Source organism: Opisthocomus hoazin, chromosome 15 (assembly GCF_030867145.1).
Source record: "Opisthocomus hoazin isolate bOpiHoa1 chromosome 15, bOpiHoa1.hap1, whole genome shotgun sequence".
In the NCBI taxonomy this organism is placed as follows: Eukaryota; Metazoa; Chordata; class Aves; order Opisthocomiformes; family Opisthocomidae; genus Opisthocomus; species Opisthocomus hoazin.
Window position 1 is genome coordinate 6,632,041 of NC_134428.1, and position 19,243 is coordinate 6,651,283.

The 19,243-nt window shown below is 48.3% G+C and overlaps 2 protein-coding genes and 1 long non-coding RNA gene across 8 annotated transcripts in view; all 3 read right to left on the reverse strand.

Moving 5' to 3' along the window:
• Positions 1-1,839: 1,839 nt before the first annotated feature.
• On the reverse strand, positions 1,840-10,747 carry LOC142363265 (uncharacterized). Of its 6 annotated transcripts, none has more exons than XM_075436668.1 (4): positions 10,605-10,747; positions 10,069-10,337; positions 9,792-9,987; positions 1,840-2,048 (listed from the first exon to the last, which is right to left on the reverse strand). In XM_075436668.1, exons 1-4 carry the CDS (start codon positions 10,669-10,671, stop codon positions 1,849-1,851), a joined length of 732 nt encoding a protein of 243 aa, XP_075292783.1. In that variant the 5' UTR covers positions 10,672-10,747; the 3' UTR covers positions 1,840-1,848. The 6 variants fall into 6 exon arrangements, with proteins under 6 accessions (XP_075292783.1, XP_075292781.1, XP_075292779.1 ...); XM_075436666.1 differs by having other exon boundaries at positions 10,554-10,747; XM_075436664.1 differs by having other exon boundaries at positions 10,069-10,747.
• A 1,326-nt stretch (positions 10,748-12,073) lies between these two features.
• On the reverse strand, positions 12,074-12,421 carry LOC142363214 (uncharacterized). Its single transcript, XR_012765567.1, has 3 exons — positions 12,368-12,421; positions 12,209-12,272; positions 12,074-12,120 (listed from the first exon to the last, which is right to left on the reverse strand). It is a non-coding gene; the product is annotated as an uncharacterized LOC142363214 (long non-coding RNA).
• Positions 12,422-15,167: 2,746 nt separating this feature from the next.
• Positions 15,168-19,243, reverse strand: part of LOC104331015 (BOS complex subunit NOMO1) — a 34,487-nt gene continuing 30,411 nt past the window's right edge. The window contains exons 29-31 of the mRNA XM_075436962.1: positions 18,984-19,103; positions 17,911-18,003; positions 15,168-16,994 (exon numbers count right to left, since the gene is read on the reverse strand). Of these exons, the coding sequence (XP_075293077.1) occupies positions 16,863-16,994; positions 17,911-18,003; positions 18,984-19,103 (345 nt within the window). The 3' untranslated portion in view covers positions 15,168-16,862. The remainder of the gene's footprint in view (positions 16,995-17,910; positions 18,004-18,983; positions 19,104-19,243) is intronic.

A 19,243-nucleotide genomic window follows, 5' to 3' on the forward strand; every position in this document is an offset into this window, starting at 1 on the left:
GTATGGGAAAAGGGACTATTTGCATTGCGGGAAGTGGAACATATCATCTGCCAACAGCCAATTATACCTAGAGGCCCCTTTAAGATAATGAAACCCATTTTGGCCAGAAGCCCAACCCCTGACAGGGTGGCACAACGTGCATCTGTGCGAAAGGGGTATGCACAGATTGAACATTATTGTACCATCTTCCAGGTATCTGAGGGTACACACAAAAAACTAACTATACAAGAAGAATTTCCCCTTAAGTGCAAAAATGATCCTCCATCCCGTTATACGAGTTGCCCCTCCATTTTCTGAACAACTAGAGAAGGTTTGGTTTACTGATGCCTCAGCTAGACATGAAGGGGAAGTGTGGAAATATCGGGCAGTGGCTTTACAGATTCCAACTGAAGAAAAAATCACAACAGAAGGAGAAGGCAGTGCACAAGTAGGAGAACTAGTTGCAGTCTGGAGCGTATTTCCAGCATGAAGCTCAATCCTCCTGAAGCTCAATCTTCTTCTCCTATCTATATCTATACTGACTCTTTTGCTGTCTTTAAGGGGTGCATGGAATGGCTTTCTTTCTGGGAGAAAAATGGGTGGGAGGTAAATCAGATACCCATATGGCAGAAGGACAAACGGCAAGATATCCTAGGAATTGCCAAACAAGGAAATTTTGCCATAGCCTGGGTAGCTTCCCATCAAAGTGGAGGTGATCTAACTAGCCAGTGGAACAAAGTAGATGAACTATCCCATTTAACTCCCCTACAAAATGAACCAATTACCTGCATGGCTGCATATTAGAAGGCGGCACACAGGAAGCAACGATCTCTGTGGTGAGGCGCACGCTCAAGGCCGGCGCGTCACCACGGCAAGCTGGCGCACGTGTATGTCTGCATGCAGCCCGTGTCGTAGCCGACAAACATCCCTTAGAGCAACCTCCCTTACACATTAAAAGCAAGAAGGGACTGTGGGAAACCTGGCAAGTAGATTATACTGGCACTTTCTGAAAACCCGAGGGAACGGGTTCCCACCCTTCAGGGAACACACACACCGCGAACCCTGCCAGAAAACGCACGAAACCGGCAACGAAATACGGCTCGTCCTGTGCCGCGGGGGCCGTGGCGGCACCAAGCGCGACGTGGCCGAGAGCAACGCGTCTGCCCGGCAGCCAAGCCCGTGGAGACGGCACCGGCCCGGCAGCCGGGAGCCCGCCCGCTGCCCCGGCGCACCGGCACGGCCGACCGCCAGCCCCCGTCCGAGGGCCGCAGCGCCCAGCACGCCGCGACCGGCCGCTTCGCCGCTGCCTCAGCTTGCAGGGACACCGCGCCCCCCCCGCCGACGCACCCGGAATCCCCCCCAGCCCCACAGCACCCGGCGCTCCGCAGCGCAGCTCCGGGCAGGCCCCGCCGCCCCGCTCCCACACGGCGCCGTCTCCCCCCCGCTCCTGGCTTCCGACAGGGCCGCGCTGTCCTGGCCGCCCCCGGCAGGCAACACCGCCCTCCTGGGGGCTTTCCCCGGGACCCCCCGGTCACTCGCCCGTCCCCCCCCCACTCACCTTCTCCCTCGCGGCGGCCACGGCTCCGCTCCTCCCTCGCCTCGCACCGGCCCCTCCACGGCCACCCGGGGCACGGCAGCACCGGGCCCTCCACCGGCAGAGGGAGGGGCCGTCGCCATCAGCCCCGCTGCCCGCACCGGGGGCTCCCCCGGCCCCAGCCCACGGCTGGAGCCCGGCAGGAACAGGGGGCCGTCGCCCCAGCCCCACAGCCCGTCCCCTCCTCCCCTGGGCTCCGGCGCAGCCCCTCGTCCTGTGCAAACCAAGCACAGACGCAGCCGGGAGGGCAAAAGGGACCACAGGTGTTTATTCAGTCACGCACCCAGCCAGTCCCGGGAGCCGCACTGCTCTGGGGCTTGGGGCCCCCCGATGCTCCCCCTGCCCCTCCGACACCTCGGCAGTCCTTTCCGAAGCTGTGCCCGTTGCTCCAGCGGGGAACAGTCGGTCAGGCGGCTCCCGGAGCGACGCGCTGCTCGGCAGAGGCTGCCAAAAATGAGGAGCAAGGTGCAGGCCACTACAAGAGAGGAGAAAAGGGACAGATGGCTGGACAGTGGCGGTGTAATGAGAAAGCACGAAGCAGGCAAAGGAACAGCGAGAGAAGGATGGGGACAGGCAGTCCCACAGAGATGGAGAAAGAAGCAGCAGAAACAAGGAGAAGGAGCAGGACAAAGACCAACAAAAGAGGATGGGAGCAGGATGGAGATGCAGAAAACCTGCAACAGGCAGCAGGACAGAGAGGAAGGAAAAAAGAATAGGGGCAGAGATCTGGACCAAGAGAGTTGGGCACAGGCGAAAAAAAAAGCTGCAAAGACAAAAAAAGAAGCTATGAAGAAAAGTCAGAGAGGGAGGAATGAAACAAGGACAGGCAGCTGGGACAGCAAACAATGGAGGGAAGTGGCAAGGGGGGGGAACAACACAAAACAAACCACATAGCTACACGCTACAGGGCAGAGAGGGAAGAATTAGGAAACAGAGACTGCGAACTGGAAGAAAGAGAGCTGGAGAGCAAGAAGAACAACAATGCATACAGAAAGAAGGGGCACTGGGGGAGGAATTCTAAAATAAGGTCATCAGGGAGCCAGAGACTGCGAGATGGAGAAAGGACAAAAGCGACAGGCTACAGGGTAGAGAGGGAAGAATCAATGAACAGGGACAGAGAGCCGGCCTGAAAGAGACCAAGAAAGGAGAAAGGCAAAAGGTCACACAGGTGATGGGGCACAGAGGGAGGAATTAAAAAAATAGGGATAGGGAGATGGACAGAGAGAAAGGCAGAAAAAGCAATAGACCACAGGGCAGAGAGGGAGGAATGGATAAATAGCAACAGGGGACCGGACAGAGTGCGATGGAGAATGGAAACAAATAACAGTGGGCTCCAGGGAAGAGTGAGGAATTAACAAACAGGGACTGGGAGCTGGACAGCGAGACATGGAGAAAGACAAAAAAAACAATGATGGGCTACAAGACAGACAGGGAGGAAATAAAAAACAGCGCCAGGGAGCCGGACACAGAGAGATGGAGAAAGAAAAAGAAACAAAAAAAGCGACAGGCTACAGGGTTAGCCCAAGCTGGACAATGGGAATATTCCATACCATAGACATCACACACAGCTTATGAATGGGGACCGGCCAGGCGGCCGGAATCGGCTCTTCTCATTTCCATGAGCTGGAATCCTGTCTTGGCCGGGAGGTCAAGCTATTTTGTGAATTTAGCAAAATTCACGATTTCCAGGTTCCGGGTTCTGCGATCGCTGCTTGGGAACTGGCTGTGAATGGGTCATCAGGTGGTAAGAAAAATTGTATTGTATATAGTTTGGTTTGCATATTCATTATTATCATTATTATTATTGCTATTAGTAGTAGAAGTATTAGTATTAGTAGTAGTATTTCCTTTGTTGTCTTATTAAACTGTCTTCATCTCAACCCACGTGCTTTACCTTTTGTCCATTTCTCCTCTCCATCCTGCTGGGGAGGACAGGGGGCTGAGCAAGTGGCTCTCTAGTACTTAGTTGTTGGCTGCTGCATTAAACCACGACAGACAGAGAATTAAAAAATCAGGACTGGGAGCAATCTACAGAGAGATGTCCAGGAATGAAAATATAAAGAGTGACGTGTACAGGGCAGAGTGGGAGGAATTAAAAAAAAAAAGTTAAGACAGGGACAGGGAGCCGGACAGAGAGACATAGAGAAAGAAAAAACAGCGATGGGCTACACGGCAGAGAGGGAGGAATTAAAAAATCCTGGCAGGGAACCAGACAGGGACAGAGGGCAAAAGAAATGAAATTGCACTGTGGCATAGGGCCGAGAAGGACAAAACTGAAAAACAGGGCCTGAGAACTGGAAAGAGAGAGCCAGAGAAAGAAAAAACTACCAGAGAGGGAGGAATGAAAAAACAGGGGCGGGGAGTCAGAGAGAGACAGAGAGAAATAAGAGGGAGAAAGCAACAGGCCACAGGCTCCAGAGGGAGGAAGTGCAAAAGAGGGGCTGGGAGCCGCACAGGGAGAGGTGGAGAAACAGACCTGCAGAAGCGACAGGCTACGGGGCAGACAGGGAGGAACTTAAAAAATCAGCACCTTGAGCCAGACCGAGAGAGACAGAGAAACTAAAAATGGTGATGGGTAACAGAGCAGAGAGGGAGGAATTACAAAACAGGGTCAGGGAGCCAGAACAGAGAGACTGAGAAGGAGAAAAGTCCCGACAGCTTCTGAAGAGAGAGGGAGGAATTGAAAATTAGAGACAGGGAGTTGGACAGAGACTGATGGAGGAAGTAAAAACTGTGGTGGGCTACCAGGCAGAGCTGAAAAATGGGGACAGTGAGACAGACAGAGAGGGAGGGAGAAAGGAAAGAAGCGACAGGCAACGTGGCAGAGAGGGAGGAATGAAGAAAGAGGGACAGGGAGCCAGACAAACTGAGATGGGGAAGCAAAAATATAATGACAGGCTAGGGGGAAGAGAAGGAAGACTCAGAAAAACAGGGACAGGGAGCAAGACAGAGCGAGATGGAGAAAGGAAAAAATAGCAACAGGTGACAGGACAGAGAGGAACGAATTCAAAATGAGGAGCAGCGAGCAGAATAAAGAGAGATTAAGAAAGAAGTAGACTCGCAATGTGCTACAGAGCTGAGAAGGAAGACCCTGAACCACAGGGACAGGAAGCCGGACAGAGAGAGACAGAGATGGCAAAAATACCAACAGACTATGGGACAGACAGGGAGGAAAGCAAAAATAGGGACCAGGAGCCAGACAGAAAGAGATGGAGAAGGAAAAAGGCACGGGCTACAGGGCAGAGAGAGGGAGGACCTAAAAGACGGGGACAGGGAGCCGGTCAGAGAGAGATGGAGAAAGAAGCTACACAGAAAAAAAAAGTCATAGCAACGTCTGAAGAGAGGGGGCCAGGAGAGGGGTCGGGACACAGAATAGATGCCACAGGGCCCTGAGGACCCGGGACTCACTGCAGCTCTCGCTCTCAGCGAGGATGGGGGACAGAGAGAATAAGAGAAAAGGGGCAGGGAGCAGGGCAGAGAAGGAGAAAGAAACACTGAAGACAAAGAGAAGAGGAGAGTGACAGGATGGAGGCAGAGAAAGGGAGAGAGGGGGAGAGAAAGGGAGAGAAGGAAAAGGATAAAGAAAGAAGCAATGATGGGTAGCAGGCCCAGGTAACAGGGAGCAGGATGCTGGGATAGACAGCAAACGAGAGCAACAGAGAGAATGGCAGAGAGGCGGAGCACGAGAGAAAACAGGGACTGAGAGCAGGACAAAGAGGTGAAACAATAAATAATAGGGCCAGGAAGCAAGGCAGCAGAAGAGAGACAGAGAGGGACAGGTAAGACAACAGGTAATTGGAGAAAGAAAAGAAAAAAGAAAAGAAATAAAAGGGAACAGCACAGAGGGTCACAGAGAAAAAGAGAGGGGTGAGGAGCAGAGACAAAAAGGTACAGGGGAAAGGACAGAGATGGAGAAAACAAAGAAAGACTGGAGGCAGAACAAAGGGCAAAACTGACAAGGACAGGGAGCAGGACAAAGGGATGTAGGAGGAAAAAATAGCGATGGGCAGCAGAATAGAGAGAGAAAAAAAGAAGAGCAGTAGAAGCAGAATGACAGAAGGGTGTAAAAAGACTGGGACAGAAAAAAGGGGGAGTTGGGACACACACATATTGGAAGGGTAGAAAGAAAAAGACAGGGATGGGAAGCAAGACAGCGTGACAGAGCGAGAGGGAGGGAGCGGGATGCAAGGATACAGAAAAGCAGAGGTACAGGGAAGAGAAAAGAATGACAAGGAGAGAAAGCCAAGGGTGGGGAGCAGGAGAGAGATGGAGAACAAAAAAGTAGTGATGGACAGAAGGACAGAAATACAGAGAATTAAAAAAAATATTTCTAGGGAGCACGACAGGGATAGAGCAAGAGGAAAAAAAAAATCAACAGGGAGAAGGATGGGTAACTGGACCCTGGAGGAGTGAGAGGGAGGGAACACAGAGCAAGGCAGAGGAATGAAGAGAGAAAAAAAATGGGGACAGGAAGAAAAGCAGAGTAACTGAGGGAGAAAAAAAAAAAAGGCAGAAAGGGAACTGGACAGAGATAGGCAGCCAGAGAGAGATGGAGAAAGAAAAAAACGGGCCAAGGACAGGAACAGAGAGGCAAAAGAGAAGGATGGGGACCAGGACAGTGTGATACAAAGAGGGAGCAGGACACAAAATTGCAGAGAGAGGGGTCCAGGGAAGCAGAAAGAATGACAGAGAGAAAAAGAGTGGAGGCAGGGAGCAGTTCAGAGCTGGAGAAAGGAAAAATACTACTGGGGAGCAGCACAGGGGGATGGAGAAAGACAGAGAGGGACAGGGAGCAGGGCAGAGAAACGAAGAAAGAAAATAAGCGATGGGGAGCACGACAGAGGACTAGAAAGAGAAAAATAAGACAAGGGAGAAGACCAAGGAGCAGAGAGAGAAAGAAAGGTCAAAAGAAAAGGTCAGAGAGGTAGAGAAATCAAGAAAAATAGGGACAAGGAGTGACAGAGAATAAGAGATGGAGCAAGAAAATGCAGGGCTGGCAAGCAGGGCTGGCAAGCAGGACAGAGGGAGAGCGAGATGGGGGCAGGGGGAGGAGAGGAAGAAGAAGGGAGAGACAAAGATGGTGACAGGGCGCAGGACACACAGACAAGAGAGAGAAAAAGTATAGGGAACAAGACAAAAGGACCAAGAAATAAAGAAAGGGTCAGATCTGTACAAAGAGACCAGAGGGGTCTCTTGGGGGGGGGGGGGGGGGGGCGGGAAGCAGCAAGGGGCTAGAGAACAGACAGAGGAAGAGAAGAAAGTGCCAGGAAGCAGGACAGAGGAAGAGAGAAAGGAAGAAAGGGAGAGCCAGCTTGACAGGGACATACACCAAGAAATGACTGGACAGGTAATGAGACTTAGGAAAGAGAGGAAAACCTGGGACAGGAAGCAAAACAGAAGTATGGCGAGAGGAAACAAGGGGCAGGGAGCAGGGCAGAGGTGGAGAAAGCAGCATTGGGGCAGAAGGATAAAAAGAGCAAGAAGAAAGGCAAGAAGAGGGATGGGGAATGATAAAGAGGGGAAAGAGAAGGACAAGCCTTGCCATAGTGACGCCCATCTACAAGAAGGGCCGGAAGGAGGATCCAGGGAGCTACAGGCCTGTCAGCCTGACCCTGGTGCCGGGGAAGATGATGCAGCGGTTCATCTTGAGTGCACTCACCGATCATGTGCAGGATAACCTGGGATCAGGCCCAGCCAGCATGGGTACATGAAAGCCAGGTCCTGCTTGATCAACCTGATGTCCTTCTATGACCAGGTGACCCGCCCAGTGGATGAGGGAAAGGCTGTGGATGTTGTCCATCTGGACTTTAGTAAGGCATTTGACGCTGTTTCCCACAGCATCCTCCCAGAGAAACTGGCTGCTCTTTGTTTGGATAGGTGTACACCTTGCTGGGTAAAAAACTAGCTGGATGGCCGAGCGCAGAGAGTGGTGGGGAATGGAGTTAAATCCAGCTGGTGGCCAGTCACAAGTGTTGTTCCCCAGGGCTCAGTTTTGGGGCCAGTCTTGTTTAATACCTTTATCAATGATCTGGATGAGGGGATTGAGTGCTCCCTCAGTAAGTTTGCAGAAGACACGAAATTGGGCGGGAGTGTCAATCTGCTCGAGGGTAGGAAGGCTCTGCAGAGGGACCTGGACAGGCTGGATCAATGGGCCAAGGGCAATTGTATGAGGCTCAACAATGCCAAGTGCCAGGTCCTGCACTTGGGTCACAATAACCCCCCCCAGTGCTACAGGCTGGGAGAAGAGTGGCTGGAAAGATGCCGGGCAGAAATGGACCATGCGGTGTTAGTTGACAGCCGGCTGAACAGGAGCCAGCAGTGTGCCCAGGTGGCCAAGAAGGCCAGTGGCATCCTGGCTTGGATCAGGAATGGTGTGGCCAGAGGAAGAAGGGAGGTGATCGTGCCCCTGGACTCGGCACTGGTGATGCCGCACCTCGAGTGCTGTGTTCAGTTTTGGGACCTCACTACAAGGACAGTGAGGTGCTGGAGAGTGTCCAGAGAAGGGCAATGAAATCGGTGAAGGGTCTGGAGCACAAGTCTTAAGAAGAGTGGCTGGGAACTGGGGTTGTTTAGTCTGCAAAAGAGGAGGCTGAGGGGAAACTTTATCACTCACTACAACTACCTGAAAGGAGGTTACAGTGAAGTGGGTGTTGGTCTCTTCTCCCAAGTAACTAGTGATAGGATGAGCGGAAACGACCTCAAGTTGCATCAGGAGAGGTTTAGATTGGATATTGGGAAAAAATTCTTTACTGAAAGGGTTGTGAAGCATTGGATCAGGCTGCCCAGGGAAGTGGTGGAGTCACCATCCCTGGAGGTGTTCAAAAAACATGTAGATATGGCACTTCGGGACATGGTTTAGTAGGCATGCTGGTGATGGGTTGACAGCTGGACTTAATGATCTTAGAGGTCTTTTCCAACCTTAATGACTCTATGGTTCTATGATTCTAAGAAGCAGGACAGATTGTCAGAGAAAGACAGGGACAGTGAGCAGGATAAGGTGATACAGAGAGAGAAAAAGGGGACAAGGAGATGGGATAAAGTGAAAGACAGGCAAAAATAAGAGACACGGAGCAGGACAGACATGGAGAGGAAAAAGCCTTGGCTGGGTGGCAGGAGAGATAGAGAAGGGAAAAACAGCACTGGGCTGCGGGACAGAAAGGGAGGAACTGAAAAACAGACACAGGGAGCATGACAGAATGACAGAGAGCAAGAAGGGACAGAGAGCAGGAGAGCACTGGAGGAAAAAAAACAACCACGACAGCACTGGGAGAGAGGTATGGAGAAAAAAAAATACCAAGGAAGAGAAAAAGGAAAGAAAGGACAGCTAGCTGGACAGGGGGACAGAGAAATAAAGGATGGGAGAGCAAATGGGGCAGAGAGAGAAAGGCAGAAAAAACCTGCAAGAGGAAGCAGGGCACAATGACAGCAAGAAAAAAAAGAAGAGGAACAGGGATCTGGACAGAGATGGAGAAAAAAGCAGCAGGGACAGAGGAAAAGAGACAGGAAGAGCAACAGGAAGCAGGGCAGAGAAGGAAAGATCAGGACAGCGGCAGGATGGAGATGGAGAAGAAACACCTGGGACGGTCAACAGGACAGAAAGGAATAGGAGTATGGGCAGGGAGTGGGACAAAGGGATAGAGTGAGAAACAACGGAACTGGAGGCAAGACAAGAGCGACAGACCAGAATAATGACGACGAGAGAGAGAGAGAGAGAGAGAAAGACAGACCATGAGATGCACAGAGGGTTGGAGAAAAAAACAGAGGTATTAGGAGCAGCACAAAGGGTCAGAGAGAGTAAGAGATGAACAGGAAGGAGGACAGGGACAGTGAGATATAGAATGAAGAAAAACAGCGACAGTGAGCAAGACAAGGGATAGAAAGAGAAGGAAGGAGAGAGAAAGAGAAGGAAGACAGGGAGAAGGAACAGCATGTACAGGCACAGAGAGGAAAAGAACACCAGGGAACAGGCCACAAATTGTGGGGAAAACAGAGATGGATACAGATCAGGACAAGCAGCTGGAAAAGGAAAATACAGCAATGGGCTGCAGGACAAAGACAGAGGATAAAAAAAAAAGAGGGACAGGGAGCGGGAGCAGGAGCAGGACACAAGAACAGACAGAAGAGCTCCGGGGGAGAAAAAAAAAAAAAAAATCATAGCAGCATGGGAAATATAGGGGGCCAGGGGAGGGGCAGAAAGGGCCCCAAGCCTGGGACTCACCGCGGCTCTCGCTCTCGGCACTGCTGGGAGACTCTGCCACTTCAGACGCTTCTCTCTCCTCCCTTCCTCTTCCATAACTCCGGCCGCTTGGCTGTCCTCCACCTAACAGAAAACGTGTGTGTCTCGCAGCTCTTAGGAGACGAGGCTCCCTAGGCACATAGCCTCGCTCGCTCGCTCGCTCCACAGCTGTACCGCGCTGCTGGTGACACATACAGACCCTGCAGGGCACGCTGGCGGCCTGGCCTGCTGCGGGCTACCACGAGGGAGCCTTCCTCACCCGCAGAGGCAGGCTCTCTCCTGCCTGCAGCGCCAGGCAGCTGCCAGCCAGGTGGCCTTCCATTTCTTCATTTTCAGCCTTCTCGGGACACTCCAGCTTCAGCCGCACCACCTCCTGTCCGCAGCCGCTCAGCGCTCCGCCTCTCCCTTTTCGCCCCCGCGCCGCCAGGACATCGAGGCCCGGCACACACAGCCCACACAAGCCTGGAGCGGGCGCAGCCAACGGCATCCCCAGGGCAGGAACGGACAAACACGTCCTCCATGCGGCCCCTGCCACACAGAAAGAAGCAGCAGCGACCGCGTTAAGGGAGGCCGAGGCACACTCGAGGCCCAGCGTGCTGCCCGCACCACGGGCCTTGGGGGAGGCCGGGGGCTCCGGGACAGGCTTCAGGGGACGTGCTGGAGCTGGGGGCGGCTGCGCGGGGCGAGCGGGGCCGGGGGAGCGCTGCCGAGTTGAGGGGGGTGCCCGCCTCCTTCCCTTGTCACCTCGCGCCTCTGGCCCCGGAGCTGCCCGCACCCGGCTCGCCTCCAGCGCACCAGCAGCCTGCCGCAGCGGGTGGCTCGAAGTTTCCCGTCCCGCCGCCCTCGGGCAGCCACCACGCATCCCCGCACCCGCCGGCGGGGAGCCCGCGCCTCAGCGGGTGCCTCTCTGCTCCCCCGCCGCCGCCATGCTGCTCCGGGCTGCAGTACCGCACTGCGGCCGGGAGGCGGCGCCGGCGCTGCCGCGGCTCCGCGCGGTGCCGGCGCGGCGGGACCGAGCCTCGTTACCGGACGCGTCACCGTTGCCGCCCCGCAGCGCCGTTACCGGCGCGCGGCAGCGCAAAACGCGTTGATCTGCGTCGCGCGCCACAAATTAAGAAGTAGCGACGGTGAGCGAAAACGGAGAGAGAAAGGAAACCTAAAGAGCAGCGGCACTGAGGAAAAGCGAGAAAAAAATAATTCAAAAATAAAGGCAGCAAACGAGATGAAAGCAGAAAATTTAAAAACCGATGGAGATTAGGGAAATAAAGGGAAAATATAGAAAACAGGGGCAGCAGACTCAACAGAGGTGTAGAGAATCTGAAAAGTGAAGGAACTAAGGAAAAAGAAGAAATAAATCCAGCGCATGGGATATAAGTAGAAAATTTAAAAAACAACAGGGATTAGGGAAACAACAGAAAAACATTTAAAAATAGGGACTGTGAATTAAAATGAAGATGTTGAAAGAAAATTTAAAAAGCAATGGCACTAAGGAGAGCAGAAAAAAATTAACAAATGAATACAGCAAACAGGACAAAAGCAGACAGAACTTTTAAAAAGCAACACCGATTAGGGAGATAGCAAGACCCAAGGAAGGCATGGGATAAGACAGAGAATGAAACTGCCCTGCCCTGCCCCTCGTGCTGAAAAGAAACCCCTTCCCTTTCCATGCCCACAGGGGGCTGTTCCTGGACAGCCCTCTCCCCTACACTAACTTTATAACCCCTCCTTGCAATTCCCGACCTTGTCCCCTCCCTCCCAGCCCCTGTCCCTCCACTTCGCTTTCAGAGAGCCAGGGGTCTGAATCCATCCTCAACGAGAAAACACATCAGCTAACTGGGATGCTCCTGCAGTCACCAGCTTCCGCTTCATCAGCTGCAAAAAAAAAAAAAAAAAAGGGAACCAAAACCCAGAAACAGGGCTGACAGTGAGCATCACACTGGCCATTGCCAGCCTGTTCCACAACAAACCCTCCTCAGAAGCAGCAGGGCGTTCCACTCACCTGCCCATTCCAGAGTCAGAGGCTGTGGCCGTCATGGTGGTACCTAACATACCAAGAGACACAAAATTACCACTGTGCTTGTGAGAAGTCACCCGCCCCATGCTCCTGCTCACTACCATCCCCAGCTCACCTCAAACGCTGGTCCAACGCCAAAGGCAGCCCACGCAGCCCCTGCAAAACCAAAAGAGACCCGCCTCACCGAGCTGCCACAGGATGCTTTGCTCTAACAGACTGACCCGGCTGACAACCACCTCACCTTTTCAGACCGCTTCTCAGCATGCTGCTTTGCGCCTCCCAGGCTATATGCAGCACCTGCAAAAACCAAAGCAAAAGACGTATGCTGAGATACTGCCCGAAACTGCAGCCTGCCCACGCCAATTCCCGTCTCCTCCTCCTGTACCTTGGATGGTCACCCACCCTGCCCCTGCTATCTACAGGTGGCCACGCTGGGACTCATGTACCACCTGTAAAACACAAACAACAAGGGATGCTTAGAACTTCACCAACAATGTGACACCTGAGAAATAACTGCTACTTCAGCCTACAAGTCACAGCTCACCTTGCCCAAGTCATCCCTGGTGCCGAAATCCTGCTTCACTCGTTGCTTCGCACCTTCAAAATTAAAAGAAACAAATGATCAACCATAATGTACCATGTAGCCACCAATCACATCTTCCCTCCAACACCACGCACTGACCCACTTTCTTACGGCGCTCTGCTTGCCTCCTCTGTCACTCTTCGGTGTCCATCTTGTCCCCCAGCACCTGAAAAAAATAGTCACCCATATGACTTAGTTCAGCTCAGTTAAGCTGAACAATAGCTTAATAATTCCAGAATTATTGATTCCTTTTCAGAATACCATCTCGAGTCCAACTACAGCATGCCATTAAATAAAGGAAAAAAAAGGCCAAACTTTAAGCCCCACGTATATGAGCCTTGACACCGTCAAGATTCAATCTGCTTCACTACCGCTGAACAGCCAGCCCCTCCCACACGGCTCCCATCAGCTCCATAAAACACTGTTGAAATGACAGTCCGCACAGCCTGCCAACGGCTACTCAACCTGAGGTGACTATAACCATGGTCTAAACGGTCTAGGCGAATCAACATATTGATCATAGACTCTTACTGCTACTCCACCTATCCCTGACTCTACACCCCTGGGCAGAGCAGCTCCAAGCCAAACACACACAGGCGCAGACCTCCACAAACAAGGGGCTTCAAAGAAGAGAAGACTCTCCACAAGAAGAATGACTCCCCAACGGGAGATGCTGTCGGGCAAGAAGACCTACAGGGCTGCAACGGTGAAGCGAGGAGCAGCTGCAGAAAAACAGAGGTGAATGGAATGGTCCACTACAAGGACTTACAGTCATAACTGAGATAACGGATGTGCAACAAGCCTGGCTTCAAGATCTAAAAATGTAAAGATGCAAGGAGTAAGTCCCACAGACCACGAAAATGGACAGCTAGAGATAAGAGCTGCTGACACAGCCTGGAACAACGCTGCAAAAGAGAACCAACCAGTTCACCACTCATTTCACTGCATCCATCTGTGCAAGAAGCCCAGTTTGCATTACTTTCAGACTGGAAAAACATAGAAATAGATACCATACAAAGCAGGGAATACCGAATGGGAGGAAAATTAGACACCAGTCATCTCAGCATTCAATTCCACATTCAGCCTCAGCTTTTCTGGATGGTGAGTTATTTAGATGTCTAGTAGGATTTTCAAAGCCATCTTACCTTCAAAAGCAGGGAGCCTCAGTCAGTATATCAGCACATAGAGCAGTAGCATTCGTTTTAGAGATTTCCTCATGAAATCCTGTCCTCCATAGGAAGGGAAGCACTGAGCTGGCTAGCATGTTGGGCACCCCACCCCCTGTTCAGCCCAAAAGAGATCTACAGACCCAATCTCACACTACATTATAATTTTTCCCCTACATATTCTTAATTAAGAAAAACAAATGAGCACTTGGCCCCAGGAATCTGATTCATGCAACTATCTTAAATAATGCAACTCAGCAAATATTGAAATTTCAATTTTAAAAATAAGTGCAACAAAGACTATTAACTATGAAGAAGAATGTGCTTCTCCATCCTTGCTGAGAATGCTCATTTCTCTAAGATTTAAGTAGTTGTTTTCTTCCTTTTAAGCACATCTGTTTTTTAAATTGTTGTATATTTATTTAACAACATTCTTGCTTATGCATCAAAAATACTTGTTCTTCAAATCTGACAGCCATCTAACGAAGATGATGCTTTAGAAACTAAACTGAACCATCTATAAAGAAATTGTAAAATTCAGTATTAATGATCCATTTCATTCTTAAACAATAGAATTCTGTGCATCACTGATGAGCCAACCAAATATATGTAACATTCATTGCTGCTTTTGGTAGAAAAATCAAGTAACATGCAATGCCATCTTTATCCGGAGGGCCTTGCTCACATTTCCAACAGAATTCAGCCATTTGCCTATATTTAGCGCACCAATTAAATGAATTAATCATTCTTTCACTGTTGTGCCTGCAAAAAAGAACAGTAAACGGTAAGCCTTGAAAGCATTCTGGTAGGAGTCAACATCTATATGTTAGGCCCATTCTGCATTTATTCTCTGTAATAACATAAATTAATTGAAGCAGCTTTAACAGACATTTTCAATAGGAAATACTGAAAGGGCCAGTCCAGCTAGTACTGAAGTCTTAGTTTTAAGAGCACAAAATCAATTGCACACCTTAGATACACAGAGCAAATTATTAAAAGTATTGAACTCAGAAGAGTACAGAAGGTAACCTCTCCTCCCTGCCCCAGGTCTGTGGGTGAAGACTGCAGAGGCACCAGGTACCACCCGGGTACCAGGGCTGAGCAGCCAGAGGCAGGAGGAGCTTGCCCATGCAGACCACCAGGTTCACAGAAATATTCCCTCCCAGTGCCCCAGTCACTCTGTTCATGGCTAGCGTGCACAGACCTCAGTCTATCCTCGCTTTAAGCATGTGGCTCTAGCGATCCGAGAGACAACATCACTGATTTTTCTGCTTGCATCTGTGTATCTGATTATTGGCTTATAAATATAATTGGAGATACGGATTTCTTGGCATTTAGTTCTGCTTTAGAAAAATTATGCGATGCATTAGTTTTCCCCATGTTCTCAATGAGCAGCATGTCTTCTCTGCCAAGTGAGAAACTGCAAGCTATAGTTTTTGTTAGGAATAAACACTTCAAAAACAGAATAAACCTCAAAACACAGGGCTGGAAGCGAGTAGGCCACCAGTGTGCTGCAGAAGGCAAAGAAAAGAAAATTTTGCGAAGAGAGGTTGGGCGAATCCTAGGTTTAGAAGCAAACATTACATTAGCAAGCATTAACACTTTTTATTTCTTTTTATTAACAGCATTTCCAATGTCTAAGGTCAATCATCAGCAAGTCCCACAGTTGACAGGTCAGAATATCTGGCAGTCCCTTGAGGCACACAGACATGCGCATTTCTTCCTCATACATTCGTCCAAAGTAGCAATACCTTTCTTAACATTCACCAGCTTAAAATAAAGATGTATTCAAAATGTAAAATTTATTATAAGTCTTACAACACTTTGTTTTTTCCCCATGTATTTCATCACAGCAATATAAAATTCAAGGTCATTAAGTAGAGAGCGTGATAGTTTATTAGAGCTTCATCTCCAACTCTATACATACGTGCTTTTTCAACATTCTCAATTTTTATTATGATATTGATATAATTTCCCTCGGAGAGATTAGAATGATCACTGAACCAAGTTTTAATTATTTAGGCCCAAACTAATGCAAAATACCAACAAAAATAGCATTAAACCTTTAGCTTCCAAATCTCTAAGAATGGCAGGGTTTGTAAGCTTCAATATTCAAATGTAAAGGGACTTTATTTCAAAAGACAAACGTTGCCACTTACTGGCAGTACCAATGTCTTTGTAATATTTGTAGGCATTTGTGTGCATCTTTCAAAAGCCCTATTAACCTTTGTACTATTTGTCAATAAAAAGCTCCATTAACATTTAAACTGGGTATGTCCAACTGTCTACTTCAAACAAGAATCAAAAGATAGCCTATAAGAAACTGTTATTAATTACAGACTACACTACTGGGACTGTACACGTTGGAGATTTCAAAAAGCTCACATTTCTTAAAAAAAAAAAGTTTTAAAAAAATTTTAAAATCAGTCATCACTTGGCAAAAAAACTGCACAGGGCCTAAGCAGGAGATGTGACAGCCACACAGGCAAATGGGTGTCACCCATTTGTACAGTTTGTACACAGTACAGTTTTGGAAAGAATAGTACAACCAGCTGGAGCCACTTCAGAAATACTGGAGGTCTGAAGAGATCACGCTATATATGAAACTGAAATTTAAACACTGCTTTTGCAGTAGGATCATCAGAACTTACTTGACATTAACAACTAGCCTTATCTGACAATAACAATTTGTCTTTATCAGACAAAAACTTGATTCTAATCAAAGATAACATAATCATTGGATAAGAACTGAAATCACAGCTGCTCAGATGACAGACTCTTCAATCAGCTGCTGAACCAGAAGTGCCACGGACAAAATTCACCAGCTCATGTATGTCCCGCAAAACTTTCTTGTTTCAAGCACCACTGATCTAGTAAAATCCCTATGTGCTGCTTCTGTACAGAGGGAACTTCAAAAGGTAAGGAAAAATGATCCCAAAATCTAGATACTGAAAGTGAAGTCAAGCAGTCTATTACCACTGCTTTTACAAATCACTATTGAAGACAGCATGACCTGTTCCACTGAAGAGGAAAAAAATTCATTAATTGTCTTCAAGTATGGGAGATGCTCTCACAGTGACAACAGAGGCATTCATTTCATTACTTTACAACGAGGAAATCTATAGACTCCATAGAAACTTTACAACCAAAACGGAGCTAGTGTGACAAACACTGCTCATGTAGCAACAATGAAAATGCGAAGTCCACAAATTCAACAAAAAATGCATTTAGTGGCTTCACTTCCTCTGGCTCATGTGACGGAGCACTGCTTCACGATCATTCTTTTCATCTTACGTCCGTCTTGTCTTCTGTTTTTTCATTGGTCTCTTTGCATCCTCTGAGCCACCTGTGTCAGAACCTGCCTGTCCAAGAGCACGTACTCCTTGCAGTCGAGCTGTCAGCTGTAGCAATAAGGGTATAAGCTGGGAAAAAAAATGAAGTGGAAAAAGCTTGTGATTACAATGGTAAGGTCTGAATGATAGTGTTCTTTAGACTCATGCATCCCCAGACAAACAGAATCTATCGCCTAAATCGCACACCTACAAAGATATCAGAAAATGGCAGCAAATCTTGCGAAGGAATCAAACAAAACTTCTGGGAATTTCTGATAATAAATAACTAAAATGACTGCCAGTAATCTTTTATTCTGCATTCATCTAGCCAAGAACAGCGGTTTGAGTCCTGAGTCTAGAAAATGACTGCTGTTTTCAGTGGAGGCACTTTCAGTAACACTGTAGAAAATCCTGGAGAATCCTACGTTCTGTGCTGTCTTACACGTTTGAGGGGAAATCAAACTGCATAGACAAATTTGTTTTCTCTTATCAGCAAAACGGAAATCCAGTCGTATCAGAGAAAATGAGCAGAGCATGGCTTGTTAAGAGAGGGGGTTATATAGTAGGTAGTTATATTTCTCTTGAGAGCTTTTCACTAGGGAGGGTGTAAAGCTAAAGAGACCAGACTCAATGACTTGCAAGATTTTTTCCAGTCTGATTGTTCCTGAAGCCCATAAAATAGTTATTTTCATTCCTATTATCACTGAGTCTGGTTATCTGAATTTGAATGATACTGTATTTGTTTTTTTCCTAGAGCTATCAAATGAGAAGACAAAATTCAGAAGCGGCACAGGAACTAACCTTCGCACTAGGTTTTTTAAAGGAAGGTAATTGTCCACAAACTTGGCTACCTTGTGGCTTTGCTTAAAATGTGTTGTATAAGGTGACTGCTGACTGCATCTCTGTCTGGATAACCACCTCAACAAACCCTCGCTTAACGCAGTAGAAAGTACTCATTAATAAGACAGTACATATTTGGATAAGACAAAAAAAATCCATAACCTACCTTATCATGGTTGTAACCAGCCAACAACAGAAGCAGAGTCAGTGGTAATGCGATGTAAGATCCTTGGGCAATATCTTGTTCAGGCAGCTTTCTCTGAAAACAGTGGGGAGCGTGGAATTTTTTTTTTTTTAAACAGTCATTTCGAATATGAAAGTCCTCAGCTTGAAGCAACATCAGCAATAGGATCACGTGACACATCCAGCACTTCCCATCTGACTCCTTCTAAGTGCTGCTCTAAGATATACTTTACATTCAACTTCATAGCAGTCCCCCTTGATCAGATGCATTCATCTGTTACCTTCTTCCTGGGGTTTGTTTTTTTTTAAAGCTAATTCACTGATGGTCAATCTCCGCTTTACGGTCAACCTGGCGTGCTTTGATTTACCTGTTACATGATGCCCAAACCTCTGTGATCCCAATGATCATACTACAGCAACCATGCTAGCACAAAATCTTTCAGGCACATCTGCATCTTCATTTATAACTGCCATTTCATGTTTCCCTCATGTTTCACTGGCATCTGAACATGCAGTGATGCAGAGAAGAAATAGATCGTTTAAGTGTTACACAATGAAAACTTCACCAAATTGACTGCCCTGTTCAGAAGTGGAAGAAGACACTTCTCTCTCTCAAGGGAGAAGTTTTCCCCTGATGCTAGTTTGAAACCCTTCTGCTTTGCCCTCTTCCTCAACTCCAACAACTGCAGCTCTCTTTTTAGCCTGGTGATACTTCTTTCATATACACAGAAGTCTTAAAAGAATTCTTTCTCCTTCAGCCTCCACTTACTGCAACCGTGCAGTTAGTATCACCACTACAACTCCTCACCTGCCTCCTATAACATACCAGGTTATTACAACCCTGCCTGATGCCTTAAATATGGCCATATCCAAATTCACTGCTACTTTAATGCCTCTCACAAACCTCTTTATTAATTTATTATTTATTAATTAATTTATTATTTTTATTAATTTATTAATAGAAAGTTTGACCAAGACAACAAAAAACATGCAGGCTGTACTACCAGACATTGCTCTCATGGTGAACACTTGAACATTTAAGTATTTTGTACTTACAGTGGGACTGAAGATCAGTGTAATGTGTTTATGATATCCAGTAGCAGTGAATGAAACTTGAGGCAGGGTGTAGTCATACTGTGATTTAGACAATGCAGAATCCAGGAGCACCACGTAATTCTGTGGGTAAAAAATACACTCAGTCTACAGCACCAGCAGCAGTCTGAGGCAAAATCAGATTTAAAAGCAAAAGTCAGTTTAACAGGCTTCACATCTTCTGAGACGCTGGTCACTCCAGCATGAATACAGTACCGTAGGCA